At 47.5% G+C, this 14,442-nt stretch overlaps 1 protein-coding gene across 1 annotated transcript in view; it reads right to left on the bottom strand.

The window, feature by feature from the left end:
- The window catches only part of NUP210 (nucleoporin 210), a 123,392-nt gene that overhangs the window by 15,927 nt on the left and 93,023 nt on the right, over positions 1 to 14,442 (bottom strand). Inside the window, exon 34 of the mRNA XM_066596448.1 lies at positions 3,004 to 3,127. Coding sequence (XP_066452545.1) covers positions 3,004 to 3,127 — 124 coding nt within the window. The remainder of the gene's footprint in view (positions 1 to 3,003; positions 3,128 to 14,442) is intronic.

Here is a 14,442-nt window from a genome sequence, read left to right as displayed (position 1 = left end):
GTCTAGATCATGCGAACTCCATAGAAGTCCATTATAGTCATTTGTGACACTACTGCAAATAGAGGCACCGCTGAGAGTCAAAGGCAGTACATGTAATGGTCGCCGCAATACCAAGTGTCATTTAGTCGAGCTCCTGGAACTGGTTCTGACAGACACAGGGGTGTAAACAAGGTTACCACCTGTCCCTGGATGGCGGACAACTAAACAGTTGGGAGTGGCTCGAGGAAGGATCCTCTCTCTTGCTGTATGTTGAGGACGTCCTGTGCCCGTTTGCCTTGTATGTGTGCCACTACCCATTTACTGGTCCCACCACCTCCTTAGGGCGCCTTCACACTGGCGTTTAGTTTCGCATGATTTTGCTGTATTTTTTTAGCGTGAGAGTCAATAGGACTTTCTAATGTTAAAAACACATTGTGATTTTCGATGAGATTTCATTTTTAACATTAGTAAGTCCTATTGACTTTTGCACTAAACAAACGCAGCAAAATAGCGTGAAAAAAACGTGCGAGAAAAACACCAGTGTGAAGGCATCCAAACAGTCTGGCCAGAACGTCCCAGGTGGCGGCAATTCGTCGATACAACCATCCAGCTTCTCACATCCCAATATTGCGCCCCTCTCAGACTCTGGTAATTGGGTGAAATCTCTTCTCTGTGTTGTAGAGGCCTCTAGTGGTCATCAAGCTCTACACAAGTGGAAGAAGAGGTCACTACACACAAGGAGCCTCTGAGATCCCTTTTATAAGCCAAGGGGGGGGGGGGGGGGGGGGGGGAAGAACCACTTTTAGGGCTTCAGGTGACAAGACTGTTCATCTAAACACACCACGACTCTCATCATTTACATATCTCCCTGAGATGGAACTGCATGCCATGTTTTTCAGCAAAATGATAACTTCTAAGTGTTTTTTTAAAGTGGATTAACCTCCTCCCAATATACCATACATGTACGTCACATAATGATTTAAAAAAATTTAAATCAACTTTTTTACATCAAAACAAAAACCATAAATATTAAAAAGTGTAAAACCTTCTCTATCAATTTTTTTCTCTTTAAACAAAAAGGAAAAGCTGAGCCGAAACTGAACGGACCCAATTATAGTCAATGGGTTACCCCTTTGTTGTTCCCATAACCGAACAGGAAACCGAACCCCCCGTTGTAGATGTGAAAGCAGCCTTTAGGCTTCATTCACACCACACTTGTGGATTCCATCCCAAGTTTACATCTGGATTGCCGAAAATGGCATCTGGAGAGAACCGTAAGCTGCAAATACTAAATTGGAGACAAAATCTACAAATTTTGAGCTGTTTTAGCAGGTTTCTGAAATTTAGCCAGGCAGAAGGGTGTAGTCAATTAGCCTGGGACAGCATCACTGTATGTGGTATGAAACAGTACGTGTATATAGCCTTGGACCCGCCATCATGCTTTGGAGTCTATTACCCTATGGATAGCACCACCTTTTAACCCCTTCCCGCTCCAGGACGTACATTTACGTTCTGGAGCGTCGGGGTATGTATGCAGAGAGGTCGCGTGGTGACCTCTCTGCATACAGTGTGGGCGTCAGCTGTTTAGTACAGCCGACACCCACGGGCAATAGTCGAACGGACGATCGCGGCTATTAACCCTTTAAATGCCGCTGTCAATTCTGACAGAGGCATTTAAAGACCCCCAAAACGCTGTTCGGGAGTCCCGTGCGCCCCCCCCGCGGTGTGATCGGGGGAGCCGTGCAGGTGTCATGGCTGCTGGGGGCCTTCTGGGATAGCATTACGTCATACTGCAAGAGCGATCAAATTATCGCATATTGTAGTCCCCCAGGGGGACTTGAAAGTAAAGTGAAAAAACAGCAATAAAAAAAGTTATAAAAAAGTTTAAATCACCCTCCTATTGCCATATCTATAATTAAAAAGTCTAAATAATAAAATCAAAATACATATTTGGTATCGCCGCGACCGCAAAAGTCCGATCTATCAAAGTAGCGCATTATTTATCCCGCCTGGTGAACGTCGTCCGGAAAAAAAAAAAAAAGAACGCCAGAAATGCGCTTCGTCACCCTGTCTCAAAGGAAAAAAATATGCAATAAAAAGCAAATCAAAAAGTCGTACGTATTCCGAATTAGTATTAACGGAAACTACAGGACATCCTGCAAAAAATGAGCCATCGCTGAACTAAGTTGACGGAGAAATATAAGTTATTGCCCGCACAAGATGACCACAGAAAATAATTGAAAAAAATCAAAAAAACCAAAAAAAAAAACCAAAAAGTATACAAGTTTGGTATCGTAGTAATCGTACTGACCCATAGAATAAAGTTATCACGTCGTTTTTGTTGCAGTTTGTGTGCCGTAGAAACAAGACGCACGGAAAGATGGCGGAATGTCATTTTTTTCAATTTTACTCCACTTAGAATTTTACACAAGTTTTTCAGTACATTATATGGTACATTAATTAGCACCATTGAAAAATACAACTTGTTCTGCAAAAAACAAGGCCTCGTTCAGCGACGTTGATGGAGAAATAGAGGAGGTATGATTTTTTTTAAGGGGGTGGTGGGGGAGGAAAAAAACGAAAATAGAAACAAAACAAAAAAAAAAAAAGGGCCACGTCATGAAGGGGTTAATAGTACCCACTGATTTAAAATTGTATCCGTTTTTGTGGCAAAGGAAAAAAAACACTGAAGGTGTTAATTTTGTTTTTTGTTTAATTGGAAAACTCCTACACTACTCTGGAAGTCAAAAACTAATAGGACCTGACAAAGGAAATAATTCAAGTGCGAACAAACAAAAATTGTGGAATATTCTAAATTGCTGTTAAACAATTGCTGTGCTTAATTAATAAGGAAAAATAAAGCTTTTAAATACAATTTAAAAAATTCAGGACAGGGTATTCTGCTAGTTAGAATGAAGACAATGGTCTGACAAGAGAAAATACATTTTGTAATATTGTTTGCGCTGCCTGTTACGTTAGACCGTTCATCTAGAAAAATGTAACAGAACCATTTGTTAGATTTACCTTTCAAATTGTTGCTATTTTCCCCAATATCAACAAGGAATTTATGAATATTTGAAGACTGCAAATTGATTTTCTCTCCATTTGCATCCACAACTCGTGTTCTTTGTGGAGAGCGTATCAACACCTAAAATAGACAACAAATAAAAATATTAGACAAATGTATGACCATGCGATGGAATAAACACCATTCACTGTGCAAATATTTAACCACGTAAAGATGCGTTTTTTTTCCTCCCCCATTTTAAAAATCATAACGCTTTTATTAAGCTATCGACGTAGCTGTCTGCGGACCTGTTTTTTGCGGGAGGAGTTGTATTTTTCAATAGTACTATATAAATGTGCCATATAATGTACTGAAACAAACACACAAAAAAAAAAAGAAACGTAAAAAAAATTCTAAGTGGAGTGAAATGGGAAAAAAATAAAAATTCTGACACCTTTGTCTTGTTTCAACGGCGTACACACTGCAAGAAAAATAACATAACTTTATTCTACTGGTCAATACGATTACTATGATACCAACTTTACATACTTTTTTTGCTGTACTACTATTATTTTTTTTCCCAAGATATTTACATTTAAAAAAAAAAAAATTATTTCTGCCACCATAGGTTTTTTTCCTTCGACAAATTCGGCTCATTTTTTGCGAGATGTCCCGTGGTTTCTATCTGTGCCATTTTGGAAGAAATAGGATTTTTAGAACACTTTTTATTACATCTTTTCTTGGAGACAGCGTGACCAAAAAAAAAAAATATTGCAACTCTGGCATCATTTTTTATGACGACATTCACCTGTGCTGGGTAAATTATGCGTTACTTTGATCGATCGGACTCTTACATACTAGATATGTTTTTTGTTTTATCATTTAGACTTATTAAAAATATGGCAAAACCTAAGTTTATTTTGTTTTAAAGAATTAAAGACTTTAAAAAAAAAAAAAAAAAAAAGGAAAGTGAAAGTTTGTTTAAAGTCCCCAGCGGGAACAAGAACTTACAAGGGTTTGGTTGCTCCTGCAGTATGATGTAATGCCATAGCATCATATTATACTGTGATCTGACAAGCTATCTTAAACAGCCGGAACCCGCATTGTATGGAGAGAAAAATCGACCCACAATCTTCCTCCATATATACTCTGAACCTGTAGGACGTAACTATGTCCTGGTGAGTTAAGGGGTTTTCTGTCATCTTTAACATTGTTATTATCCCTACAACTCATTCCAGCACCAAACAAACATACACTCGCCTCCCGCTGCTGGCTGTAGCTCTGATCTTCTATTTTCGTCAGCAGTAGTGGTCACATGGGTTGTTTACCCACTTGACGACTGCAGCCAATGGAAGGCCGGTAGGGACATTATCAGTGACGTCCCGTAAACCTGTCTCAGGGCTTCTACATTAGAAGCCATGTGACAGGTTTATGGTATGTCACCAGGCCTGCCCACATCAACTGAAATGCTAAAGCGCTGGGAAACAGCACGGAGAGTCACAAACCATATAAAAGAAATAATTTTTAAAAAACCTTAAATAGCTATAATTCACATATGTCTAGTAACATTGTCCATGCAGACTGTACCTGCAGTGAATAGAATTACATTGTAAATACTTTTGCCAGATAAACAAATGGAAATCAAAACATACAGCAGATTAAAACCGGATTACCTGGATCCATGACCACACCAGATAGACCCGCTCATACAGAATAAATAACTAGAATGAAAAAATACCCTTCCTGCTGGATGTTCGCAGTCCTGACCACAAAAGCACCAAAGCAATTATCACTCTGTACTAAATTATCCTCTGATAAAGAGAACAAAAGGCTAGGCCATCGGTGAGCAAATTCTCAGAAGATAAGTAGAATCACTAGTGTATATTGAACCAAAAGGTTCTTTATTTAAAACCAGTAAATAACACGCTTCGAGGTTCACAGATCATCAGACAGCTGGGTGAACATACTAGTATGTTCAACATTCCGGTCCAAAAAGAAGCAGGGCAATAAAGATCATTATCAACCAGCAGCGGGACTTACAATGGCCAAGGGCAATGGAAAAACTTTTTAGCTACTTCACCTCTGAGACCTTCATCAGCAGAAGCATATTTCAAACGGTTTCCTATTTCTTTCGCTTTACGATATGCCAACAAAAGCACTACAATAATCATTAAAAGTTGTCACACACAGCCGTTTGTATAACCACTTTGCCCTGGCTGCCATCTTTATTCAAATAAACAGTAATCAGAAGAGAAGGTTTGTGTTTAAGATGCACAGTATGTATGAGCTGCGGGCCGTCGTGTGGGCTTTGTAATCCAATTGTAGGAGTGTCTTTTCCCATGGATACTAGTCCATGTAGGCACACAGGTGTGAATATGGGAGTGCGCATTTCTATATACAGCTTTTGAGCCTACTCTTGAAATATATGTATGTCATACAGTGGCATCTGTCTTCTATAGAGATCTGTTTTTTTTTCCCCTGAAGTGGCCCTCTGTCTAGTTTGACTAAAACCTCCATGAACCTAGTAGAAGTTGCTGGACTAGGTATTTGATATTGTTTTTAGCAGATAAAGCAGGAATCACAGCAAAATTCATTCAAACCAAGAACAGGTCTTTAACTGCCTCCCATCACTCCACTGTCCTTTCAGGTGACAACAAAAGGTCTAACGTGAACAAGAGCCTGATGGTTTCCACCAAGAAGGCAGTGTTGGGGCTCCACCTCTCTTACTCAGCTGGCTCCCTGCTACAAGTATGGACACAATGGCAGGGAGTACACAATTGGCTCTGTTGATCCCTTAAATGCCATGATCACAACTGGCCATGGCATCCAATAGTCTCTCTGTGGAATCCATCAGCACCCAGCAAAGCAATTGCAGGGGGCTGTTTTACTGTGACGATTGTGGGCCTGACTATGCCTCTCAGATGTGCTCAGGCCATGCCAGAAGTGTGATCTAACAGAGGAGGAGACAATCTGGCAGTACACATGCGCTCAAAGATGGTGCCCAGGTTCAGGTATTTGCAAATGTGTTGCACATACTTTGTATCAGGAGGCCTCAGATGCAACATCAGGGGCAATATAGAGTATTGAGCGGTGTAATCAAGCGGTGTGATCGTGCGGAATGAACAGGGCGTTCTGATCACTTTACTGAGAAATATTGGGACGCGAAGAAGGTTGGTGGAGTTTAGTCGCTCAACCCCTCCTGTAAGGCTAATGGTACAACTAAAGCTGCATTTGTCCCTTCTGATTGGATTTTCAATATGTTCTCTCAGTGCTCAACTGAAATGGGTAAGCATGGCCCCATTTTATAAGCTTCATCCACTTTATCTACTCTGCGAATGTTATTATGCAGGCTACTACAACAGAAGCTGGTGGTGTGGATACATAAAATTATATACAAAATAAACCTACTATGCGGGAGGTGTTTTTTGCTGTGACTAAAAGCAACACTGTTTTGACTTCCCTTTCAGCACAAGTTGGTAGCTTGAAAGATGATGCTAGATTTAAAAAGAAATGATTTGCAGAAAGTTACTGAAAGATTGTCTAGAGCAGAGACCTGTGTTACTGAAATGAAAGAAAGAAAAAATGTTGCTATGCAGGAAAGAATGGTAGATGTTATCAGCCTAGTCGTACCTTGCAATACAAAACAGATATTTTTGGTATAACTTACCGTAAAATCTTTCTCGTCGCGTTCATTGGGGGCCACAGCCTAGACCATGGGATATAGCCACTGCCCTAGGAGGCGACACTAAGCAAAAAAGTGTTAGCTCCTCCCCACCTGGCTATATCCCCCCTGCAGGCACTCAGCTAATTAGTCTGTCTGCAAGCAGTAGGAAGCCAGTGGGAGTAAAATTATACATACTATGTTTTATACATACCAAAAAACATACTTTTGGCGCAATTTTCTGCCAAACCATGACCGAAGAACAGAAAGTTCCAGCAACCACCTAAATAAACAAGGGGTGGGTGCTGTGGCCCCCAATGAACGCGACGAGAAAGAGATTTTACGGTAAGTTATACCAAAAATATCTGTTTCTCGTCCGTATCATTGGGGGCCACAGCCTAGACGATGGGACGTCCACAAGCAGTCCCGAAAACAATATATTGGGTGGGCATTCAAAGTTCGGCTGTGCGGTCAACGACCGCCGCCTGCAAGATCTTCCGGCCAAGAGCGGCGTCAGAAGATGTAGCTGTGTGGACCTTATAAAATTTTGAGAACGTATGTAAGGAAGTCCAGGTGGCTGCCTTACACACCTGAAGGGCTGAGGCTCCGTGACAGACTGCCCAGGAAGCCCCTACCGCCCGTGTGGAGTGGGCCGTAACCCGAAATGGCGGCGAGCGTCCTGAGGCGCGATACGCCTCTGTTATCAGGGACCTTATCCATTTCGATAGGGTGACTTTTGAGGCTGCCAAGCCCCTTCGGGTCCCCTCCGGAATAACGAAGAGGGTGTCAGTCTTACGAAACTCCTTTGTTCTTTTCACATAGATCCTCAGCGCCCTTACTACGTCCAGGTGGTGCAGCATTTTTTCCTTTTTGTGTACTGGATCTGGAAAAAAAGAAGGCAAGACAATTTCTTCATTAATGTGAAACTGCGATACTACCTTTAGTAGAAACTCGGGTGATGGTCTTAGTACCGCTTTGTCCTGGTGGAAGGTCATATATGGCGCCTGTATAGACAAAGCCGCCAGCTCCGAGACCCTACGGATTGACGTGATAGCGACGAGGAATACCACCTTCCAGGTCAGTAGTCGCATAGAAATTTCCTTCAGCGGTTCAAACGGCTGGTCCGTCATAGTGTCCAACACGAGATTAAAGGGGTTGTCCCGCGGCAGCAAGTGGGTCTATACACTTCTGTATGGCCATATTAATGCACTTTGTAATGTACATTGTGCATTAATTATGAGCCATACAGAAGTTATAAGAAGTTTTTCACTTACCTGCTCCGTTGCTGGCGTCCTCGTCTCCATGGTTGCCGTCTAATTTTCGCCGTCTAAAATGGTCGAATGGCCAAATTAGACGCGCTTGCGCAGTCCGGGTCTTCTTATCTTCTCAATGGGGCTCCGTGTAGCTCCACCCCGTCACGTGCCGATTCCAGCCAATCAGGAGGCTGGAATCGGCAATGGACCGCACAGAAGAGCTGCGGTCCACGGAGGAAGAAGATCCCGGCGGCCATCTTCAACCGGTAAGTATAGAAGTCACCGGAGCGCGGGGATTCAGGTAAGCGCTGTGCTGTTCTTTTTTTCAGTCCCTGCATCGGGGTTGTCTCGCGCCGAACGGGGGGGGGGGGTTTGAAAAAAAAAAAAAAAAAACCCCGTTTCGGCGCGGGACAACCCCTTTAAGGTCCCAAGTTTGGATCGGGAGTTTAAACGGGGGCGTCGTATGGGCGACTCCTTGCAGGAATGTACGTACTGCCATCCTATTTGCGATTGGCTTTTGGAACAGTACCGTTAATGCCGACACCTGTCCCCTTAACGAACCTACCCACCCTCAATCCTACTTCGAGGCCCGATTGTAGGACTGCAAGAATTCTGGCCACCGAAAATTGCATCGGTTGTACCCGCCTCTCCTCACACCAGGTGAAGAAGCGCTTCCAGACTATAATAAATTGCAGATGAGGCTGGTTTTCTGGCCCGTATCATTGTCCGAATAACCTTCTCCGAATAACCTTTTCTCCTCAACACCTCGGTCTCAACGGCCAAGCCGTCAAATGTAGAGACTTGGAATTCGGGTGTAGAAAAGGCCCCTGGGATAGCAGGTCTCTTTGCTCTGGAAGATGCCACGGTGTGTCGAACAGCATTTCTATGATGGTCGCGTACCAGCTTCTTCTTGGCCAGTCTGGCGCTATTAATATTGCTGGCCGCCCTTCCTGCTTGATTTTCCCTAGGATCCTCGGTATGAGAGGGATTGGTGGAAATACGTATAGGAGCTTGTACTCCCCCCACGAAATGGTCAGCGCATCAGTTGCCGCTGCTTGTGGATCCCGCGCTCGGGACACAAATGGGTATAGTTTGTAGTTTAGTCGGGACGCCATGAGGTCCATTTCAGGCATATCGTCCGAAAAACTTCTGGGTGCAGCCCCCATTCGCCGGGATCCACTGTTTCCCGGCTTAGGTAATCCGCCACCCAGTTTTCTATTCCGGGAATGTAGACTGCGGAAATCGAGCTCAGATGCTTCTCCGCCCACGTTAGTATGCCTGCTACCTCGCTCATTACCGACGCGCTCCGTGTTCCCCCTTGCCGATTGACATAGGCCACCGCTGTGGTGTTGTCCGTCTGGACGCGTACATTTTTTCTCTTGAGACTGGGCCCGAAGTGTCGGAGAGTCAGGTAGATGGCCCGCAACTCTAGGATGTTTATATGCAGCCTTGTCTCTCTTTGAGACCACACTCCTTAAACAGACTGGTCCCCCAGTGTTCCGCCCCAACCTGAAAGGCTGGCGTCCGTCGTCACTACTATCCAACGATTTGGGCCCAAAGGCCGTCCCGCCTGAAGCCTCCCAGGTTCCAGCCACCACTTCAGTGACCTTTGGACTTGAGGGGTTATATGGATTCGCTGTTCCAGGGTCAGCCGGGACCCATTCCAGCGTGACAATATCAAGTGTTGTAGCTTCCTCGACCGGAACTGGGCGAACGGAACCGCCTCGAATGCTGCCACTATCTGGCCCAGGATAGCCATGCAGTGTCTGAGGGTTAGCGTTTTCCCCTGTATTAGGGACCGTACCCCCTGCCGGAGCTTGTCTACCTTTGCTTGGGGGTAGCAGGACCCGGTGCTGGCTGGTGTCGAATATCATGCCCAAAAACTCCAAGCGTTGTGTCGGTATTAGGCATGATTTTTCGCGGTTCACTATCCAGCCGAATTCTTCTAGAAGCTTCATCGTGACGTGTAGGCTTTTGATGTTGCCGCCCCACGACGGTGCCTTTATTAGTATATCGTCCAGGTATGGAATGGCTGATATACCTTCCGCATGGAGTAGCGCCATCACTGCTGCTAGTACCTTTGTAAAAACTCTTGGAGAGGTAGACAGGCCGAATGGCAGCGCCGTAAATTGAAAATGCCTTCCCTGTGTTTCGAAACGAAGGAATTTTTGATGTGTTTCCCGAATCGGGATATGGAGATAAGCGTCCTTGATATCTATTGAGGACAGAAATTCACCCGGTTGCATGGAGGTTATCACGGACTTGATTGATTCCATCCGGAAAGGTTTTGTTCTGATGAATTGATTCAACCTCCTTAAATCCAGAACCGGCCTCACTCTGCCGTCCTTTTTGGGTACAAGAAAAAGATTCGAATAGAACCCTTGCCTCTCTTGTGCCCCCGGTACCGGTTTCACAACCCCCTGTGCCAGAAGGTTCTACACTGCCTGCTGTAGGTTGGCTACTCCTTCCGGGGTGGTAGGCACTCTGGACCTGCAGAACGAATTCCGTGGGAGAGTCGTGAATTCAATTGCGTACCCGGATGTCACAATCTCCTGCACCCACTTGTCGCTCACGCGCCTCCCCCATGTCTCCCGAAATTGGGAGAGCCTGCCCCCCACCCTGGTGACACTGGGTGTGGGCAGCATCTCATGCCGCGCTCTTTGATCCCGCCGTTTTAGATGTTCCGGGTCGGGATCGCCATGTTCGTCTTGTTTTGAAAGAGGGGCCCCTCTTTGCGTCCGTCGGGGTTCTTGTAGACTGGGACCACTGCCCTGACCCTGGACGGGACGAAAAACGCCGAAAGGATCTAAAAAACGGTTTCCTTTTTAATGGAACCTTCTCCTTTCTTGCCGGCATTTGTGGTAACGACGTGCTCTTGCCGCCTGTGGCGTCCTTTATCATGTCATCCAGTTTAGGTCCAAACAGCCTGTTTCCTTCGAATGGCAATTTTGTTAGAGCCATCTTGGATGCTGTATCTGCTGACCAGCTTTTCAGCCAGAGAGTTCTCCTTGCCGCAACCGATGCAGCGGATGCCCGGGCAACAAACTTGGCTGCGTCTAGTTCTGCTGCGCATACAAACTTATTTGCCTGTATGACGTTGTCTGTCAGTTCGAGTATCTCACTCGGTGGAGCGCCTGCTACAATGTCTCTCCGTAGCTGTTTGGCCCAGGCTATGGACGCCTTACTGACCCATGCGGCCGCAAAAATCGGCTGTAAGGCAGTGCCTGTGGCTTGAAACACGGTTTTTGCCAACGGATCCAGCTTCCTGTCTTGAGGATTAGCCAGCATTGCTACTTCGGCTGTTGGCAGTGCTGTGCTTCTAGACAGTCGTGACACTGGCGGGTCGACTACCGGAGGTACCGCCCAACCCTTTTTCAGACCCCCTGGGAATGGGTATGTAATTTCCCAAGTCTTCCCGGGTTGCCTAAATTTTTTTTGTCCGGGTTCTGCCATTCCTTGTTAAGGACCTCCGAAAAAGCCGGATGGTCTGGGAAGACCTGTCGCGATCTCTTCTGCCGTCTAAATGACACCGTGGAAGGAGCCGTCTCCACTGGTTCCTCCGTTACTTGGAGGGTTTCTCTTATAGATATTACCAGGCCGTCCATTAGACTGGCTAGGCGCGACACCTGTTCCTCGTCTAGTTCCGAAACTGACGAGCCTGCAGAGTGGTCGTAGTCTTCAGACCCACTGCCCTCGCCTGCCGTTTGGGCCGTGTCCTGGGACGCCCATGAGCAAGACGCTCGAGGGGACTCATGGCGAGCCCGGGCTGGTCTCGCAGAATACCGGGACCGTGAAGAGTGCCTTGATCTGTGGTAAGTATGCACGGACTCCCTGGATCGTCTGGACTTGGAGGATCTAGACGACCTCCTGGTGTGGCGCGATCTATGGGGAGTGTCCTCGCTGCTACGGGACCTCCTTCTCTTGTGTGCCCTCCCTCGTGCATATTCCGAGGAGGACGCGTCTGAGCTGGGCTCTAACCGGCGTAAAATCGCCGCAGAGGATGTGGCCAAGCCAGAAACGGCAGCGGCCAGGGACCTCACCCATTGGGGTTCGGGCCCTGGCTCCACAGGGGCGGCGGGGGGCACCGGGGTCCCTGGAGCTGCACGCGCCGCGGCACATCTAGCGCAGCGGGGGTCGACTTGACCGCAAGCGAACTTAACGCTGCAGGTAGTGCAAGCGTAATGCTTCACCCTCCCCTTGGCCGGGCTGGAACCCTCTGATCTAGGGTCAGACATGGCAACAGAAAACAATTTCCAGGTAGCGGGTAAGCTACGTACCGCTACAGGAATGCCTGCAGGGGGGACGGGGAGGGCGAGGGGAGAACACCGCGAAGTGCTGCCTTGGGCAGGGCTTACCCGGTCTAGCAGTTGTTTCTGCGGTTCCCCCGGTCCAGCTGGAGCCTCTGGTCCTGACGCTTGGATGCTGTCGGGAGTCGACGATCTCGCAGCGTTGGTGACCCGGCAGGTGCTGTGGCAGGGACTGCTGCGGCGTTGTTACAGCTGCTGGTGCCCGAGACAGGAGGTGCTGCTGCTGTCCGGGTGCTTTCTCCGTAGCAGAAGGAAACTGCAGGGCTGAATGGCTGGACGGCTACTGTGTGCTCAGAGAGCTGCGCAGTACTGGGCTCAGAAGTGCAGACAGATGAAGTGTCCAGCTGCAGAGAGCGGCCATTCCTCTGTCCGGCTGCCCCTTTTAAACTTGCCGCCGGTCGGAGGGGGCGTGGCCTGCCCCGGAAGCGTCCCCGCGACCCGGAAGTGACGACGGCCGTCCGCCCTCTGGAGCGCCGTGCCCAGAAGTGGCCTGCAGGCCGGCGCCCCGGCGTTCTGCAACATGCTCGCTTCTATCCCTGGCCGGGAGAGCTGCCACTGCTGCTGCCGTCCCGATGCTCCTTAAGGTAACCTGCGTCTGCTGCCGCCGCCAGTATGGAGTCCCGAACAGATTGTTACCGCCGCCGCTGTCCGTGTGGAGTCCCAGACGGAATGTTGCCACCGCCGCTGTCCGTATGGAATCCCAAGCGGGGCGTCTTGTCCTGGGAGCCACAGCCTGTCCGTGCGTCGACCGCTCCAGCAGTGCTGCCCCCTACGCGTCACGGTCAGGCAGTGCGCTACTCCAGGGAGGGGGAGCCCTATGGCTGGCGGGTAACCGACTCAGATGCGCATTGCATGGTCGGGCCCCTTTTTCTTCTCTGGGTGAGACGCCGCAGTAGTGGTGGAGACACCCCCTGCCTGCGTCTCCCCCGGGAGGCCAGTAGAGCCAGGGAAAAGCCCCGACTCCCCGCGAATAGCTCTTTCCACGTCTGCCTCCTAGCAGACACTAAGCTCAAGACTAATTAGCGGAGTGCCTGCAGGGGGGATATAGCCAGGTGGGGAGGAGCTAACACTTTTCTGCTTAGTGTCGCCTCCTAGGGCAGTGGCTATATCCCATGGTCTAGGCTGTGGCCCCCAATGAACGCGACGAGAAAGAGATATTTGGGAAACTTCCAAGGAAAGAGCCCAGAGTCCCCACTAAACCACCTCCACCTGGTGCCACACCAAGAACGGTTTTGAAAAAACTCCTGCATTACAAGGATAGGAACACTATGTTAAAGAAAGCAAGAGAAATGGAATACCTAACTATGAATGGCAATCTTAGAACTGTCTCTCCAGAATTTTCAGTAGACATAGAAAAATGAGATGCAGTTTCAGGATGTTAAGAGAAGGCTATGGGGTTTGCAGATGTCTTATATTTTACATGGCTGAGAGTTGTGATGCAGGGGGGAGACTTTCTTTTTTGATAATTCAAAGGATGCTGCCTCCTGAATTGATAAAGATGAATATTCATATAACAAATTAGTGGATCATGCGATCATCAAGTGATCACGCAGACAATTGACCTAGAGGAATAGGAAACCGGGGTGAGAATAGGTAGCAGAAACCTCACTAATCACCTTTAGGGTGACCACCCACTAGTGTTTGCGAATTTGCTGCGTTTTTTCCCCCAGGTGTCTATGGGGCTTTCTAATGTTAAAAACGCATCGCGGCAAAAATCGCAATTTACAGCGAAATCGCCATTTTGCACGATCGCGATTTTAACATTAACAAGTCCCATAGACCCCTGGAGAAAAAAAAGCTGCGAATTTCACAATGAAAAAGAACTGTAGTGGGTAGTCACCCTTACGCAGAGGACAAAACTGCTTGCAGAAATAGAAGCTGACTTGAAGCAGCTGATAGCAAGACTAAGGCCTCATGTCCACGGGGAAAATCGGGCCCGCTCCGGATTCTCCATGTAGAATCTGCAGCGGGTCCCTCCTGCCCCGCGGACATGAGCGCTGAAAATAATAAATAAGAATTAACTCACCTCCCATCCGCTCCGTTTCTTCTCTTCGCTGCGGCGTCATCTTCTCTCGTCGCGGCCGGATCTTCTTTCTTCGGCTCGGCGGATGTGCATGATGACGTCGGTGACGTGCCCCGCGCATGCGCCGGGCCGAAGCAAAATGATCCGGCCGCGACTGAGAGAAGATGGCGCGGCGCCGAAGAGAAGAACCGGAGCGTGTAAGTAAAATATGA

The sequence above is a fragment of the Eleutherodactylus coqui genome, chromosome 3 (assembly GCF_035609145.1).
Source record: "Eleutherodactylus coqui strain aEleCoq1 chromosome 3, aEleCoq1.hap1, whole genome shotgun sequence".
In the NCBI taxonomy this organism is placed as follows: domain Eukaryota; kingdom Metazoa; phylum Chordata; class Amphibia; order Anura; family Eleutherodactylidae; genus Eleutherodactylus; species Eleutherodactylus coqui.
Note: the sequence above shows the minus strand (reverse complement) of the source record. Positions and strands in the feature narration are given on the sequence as shown.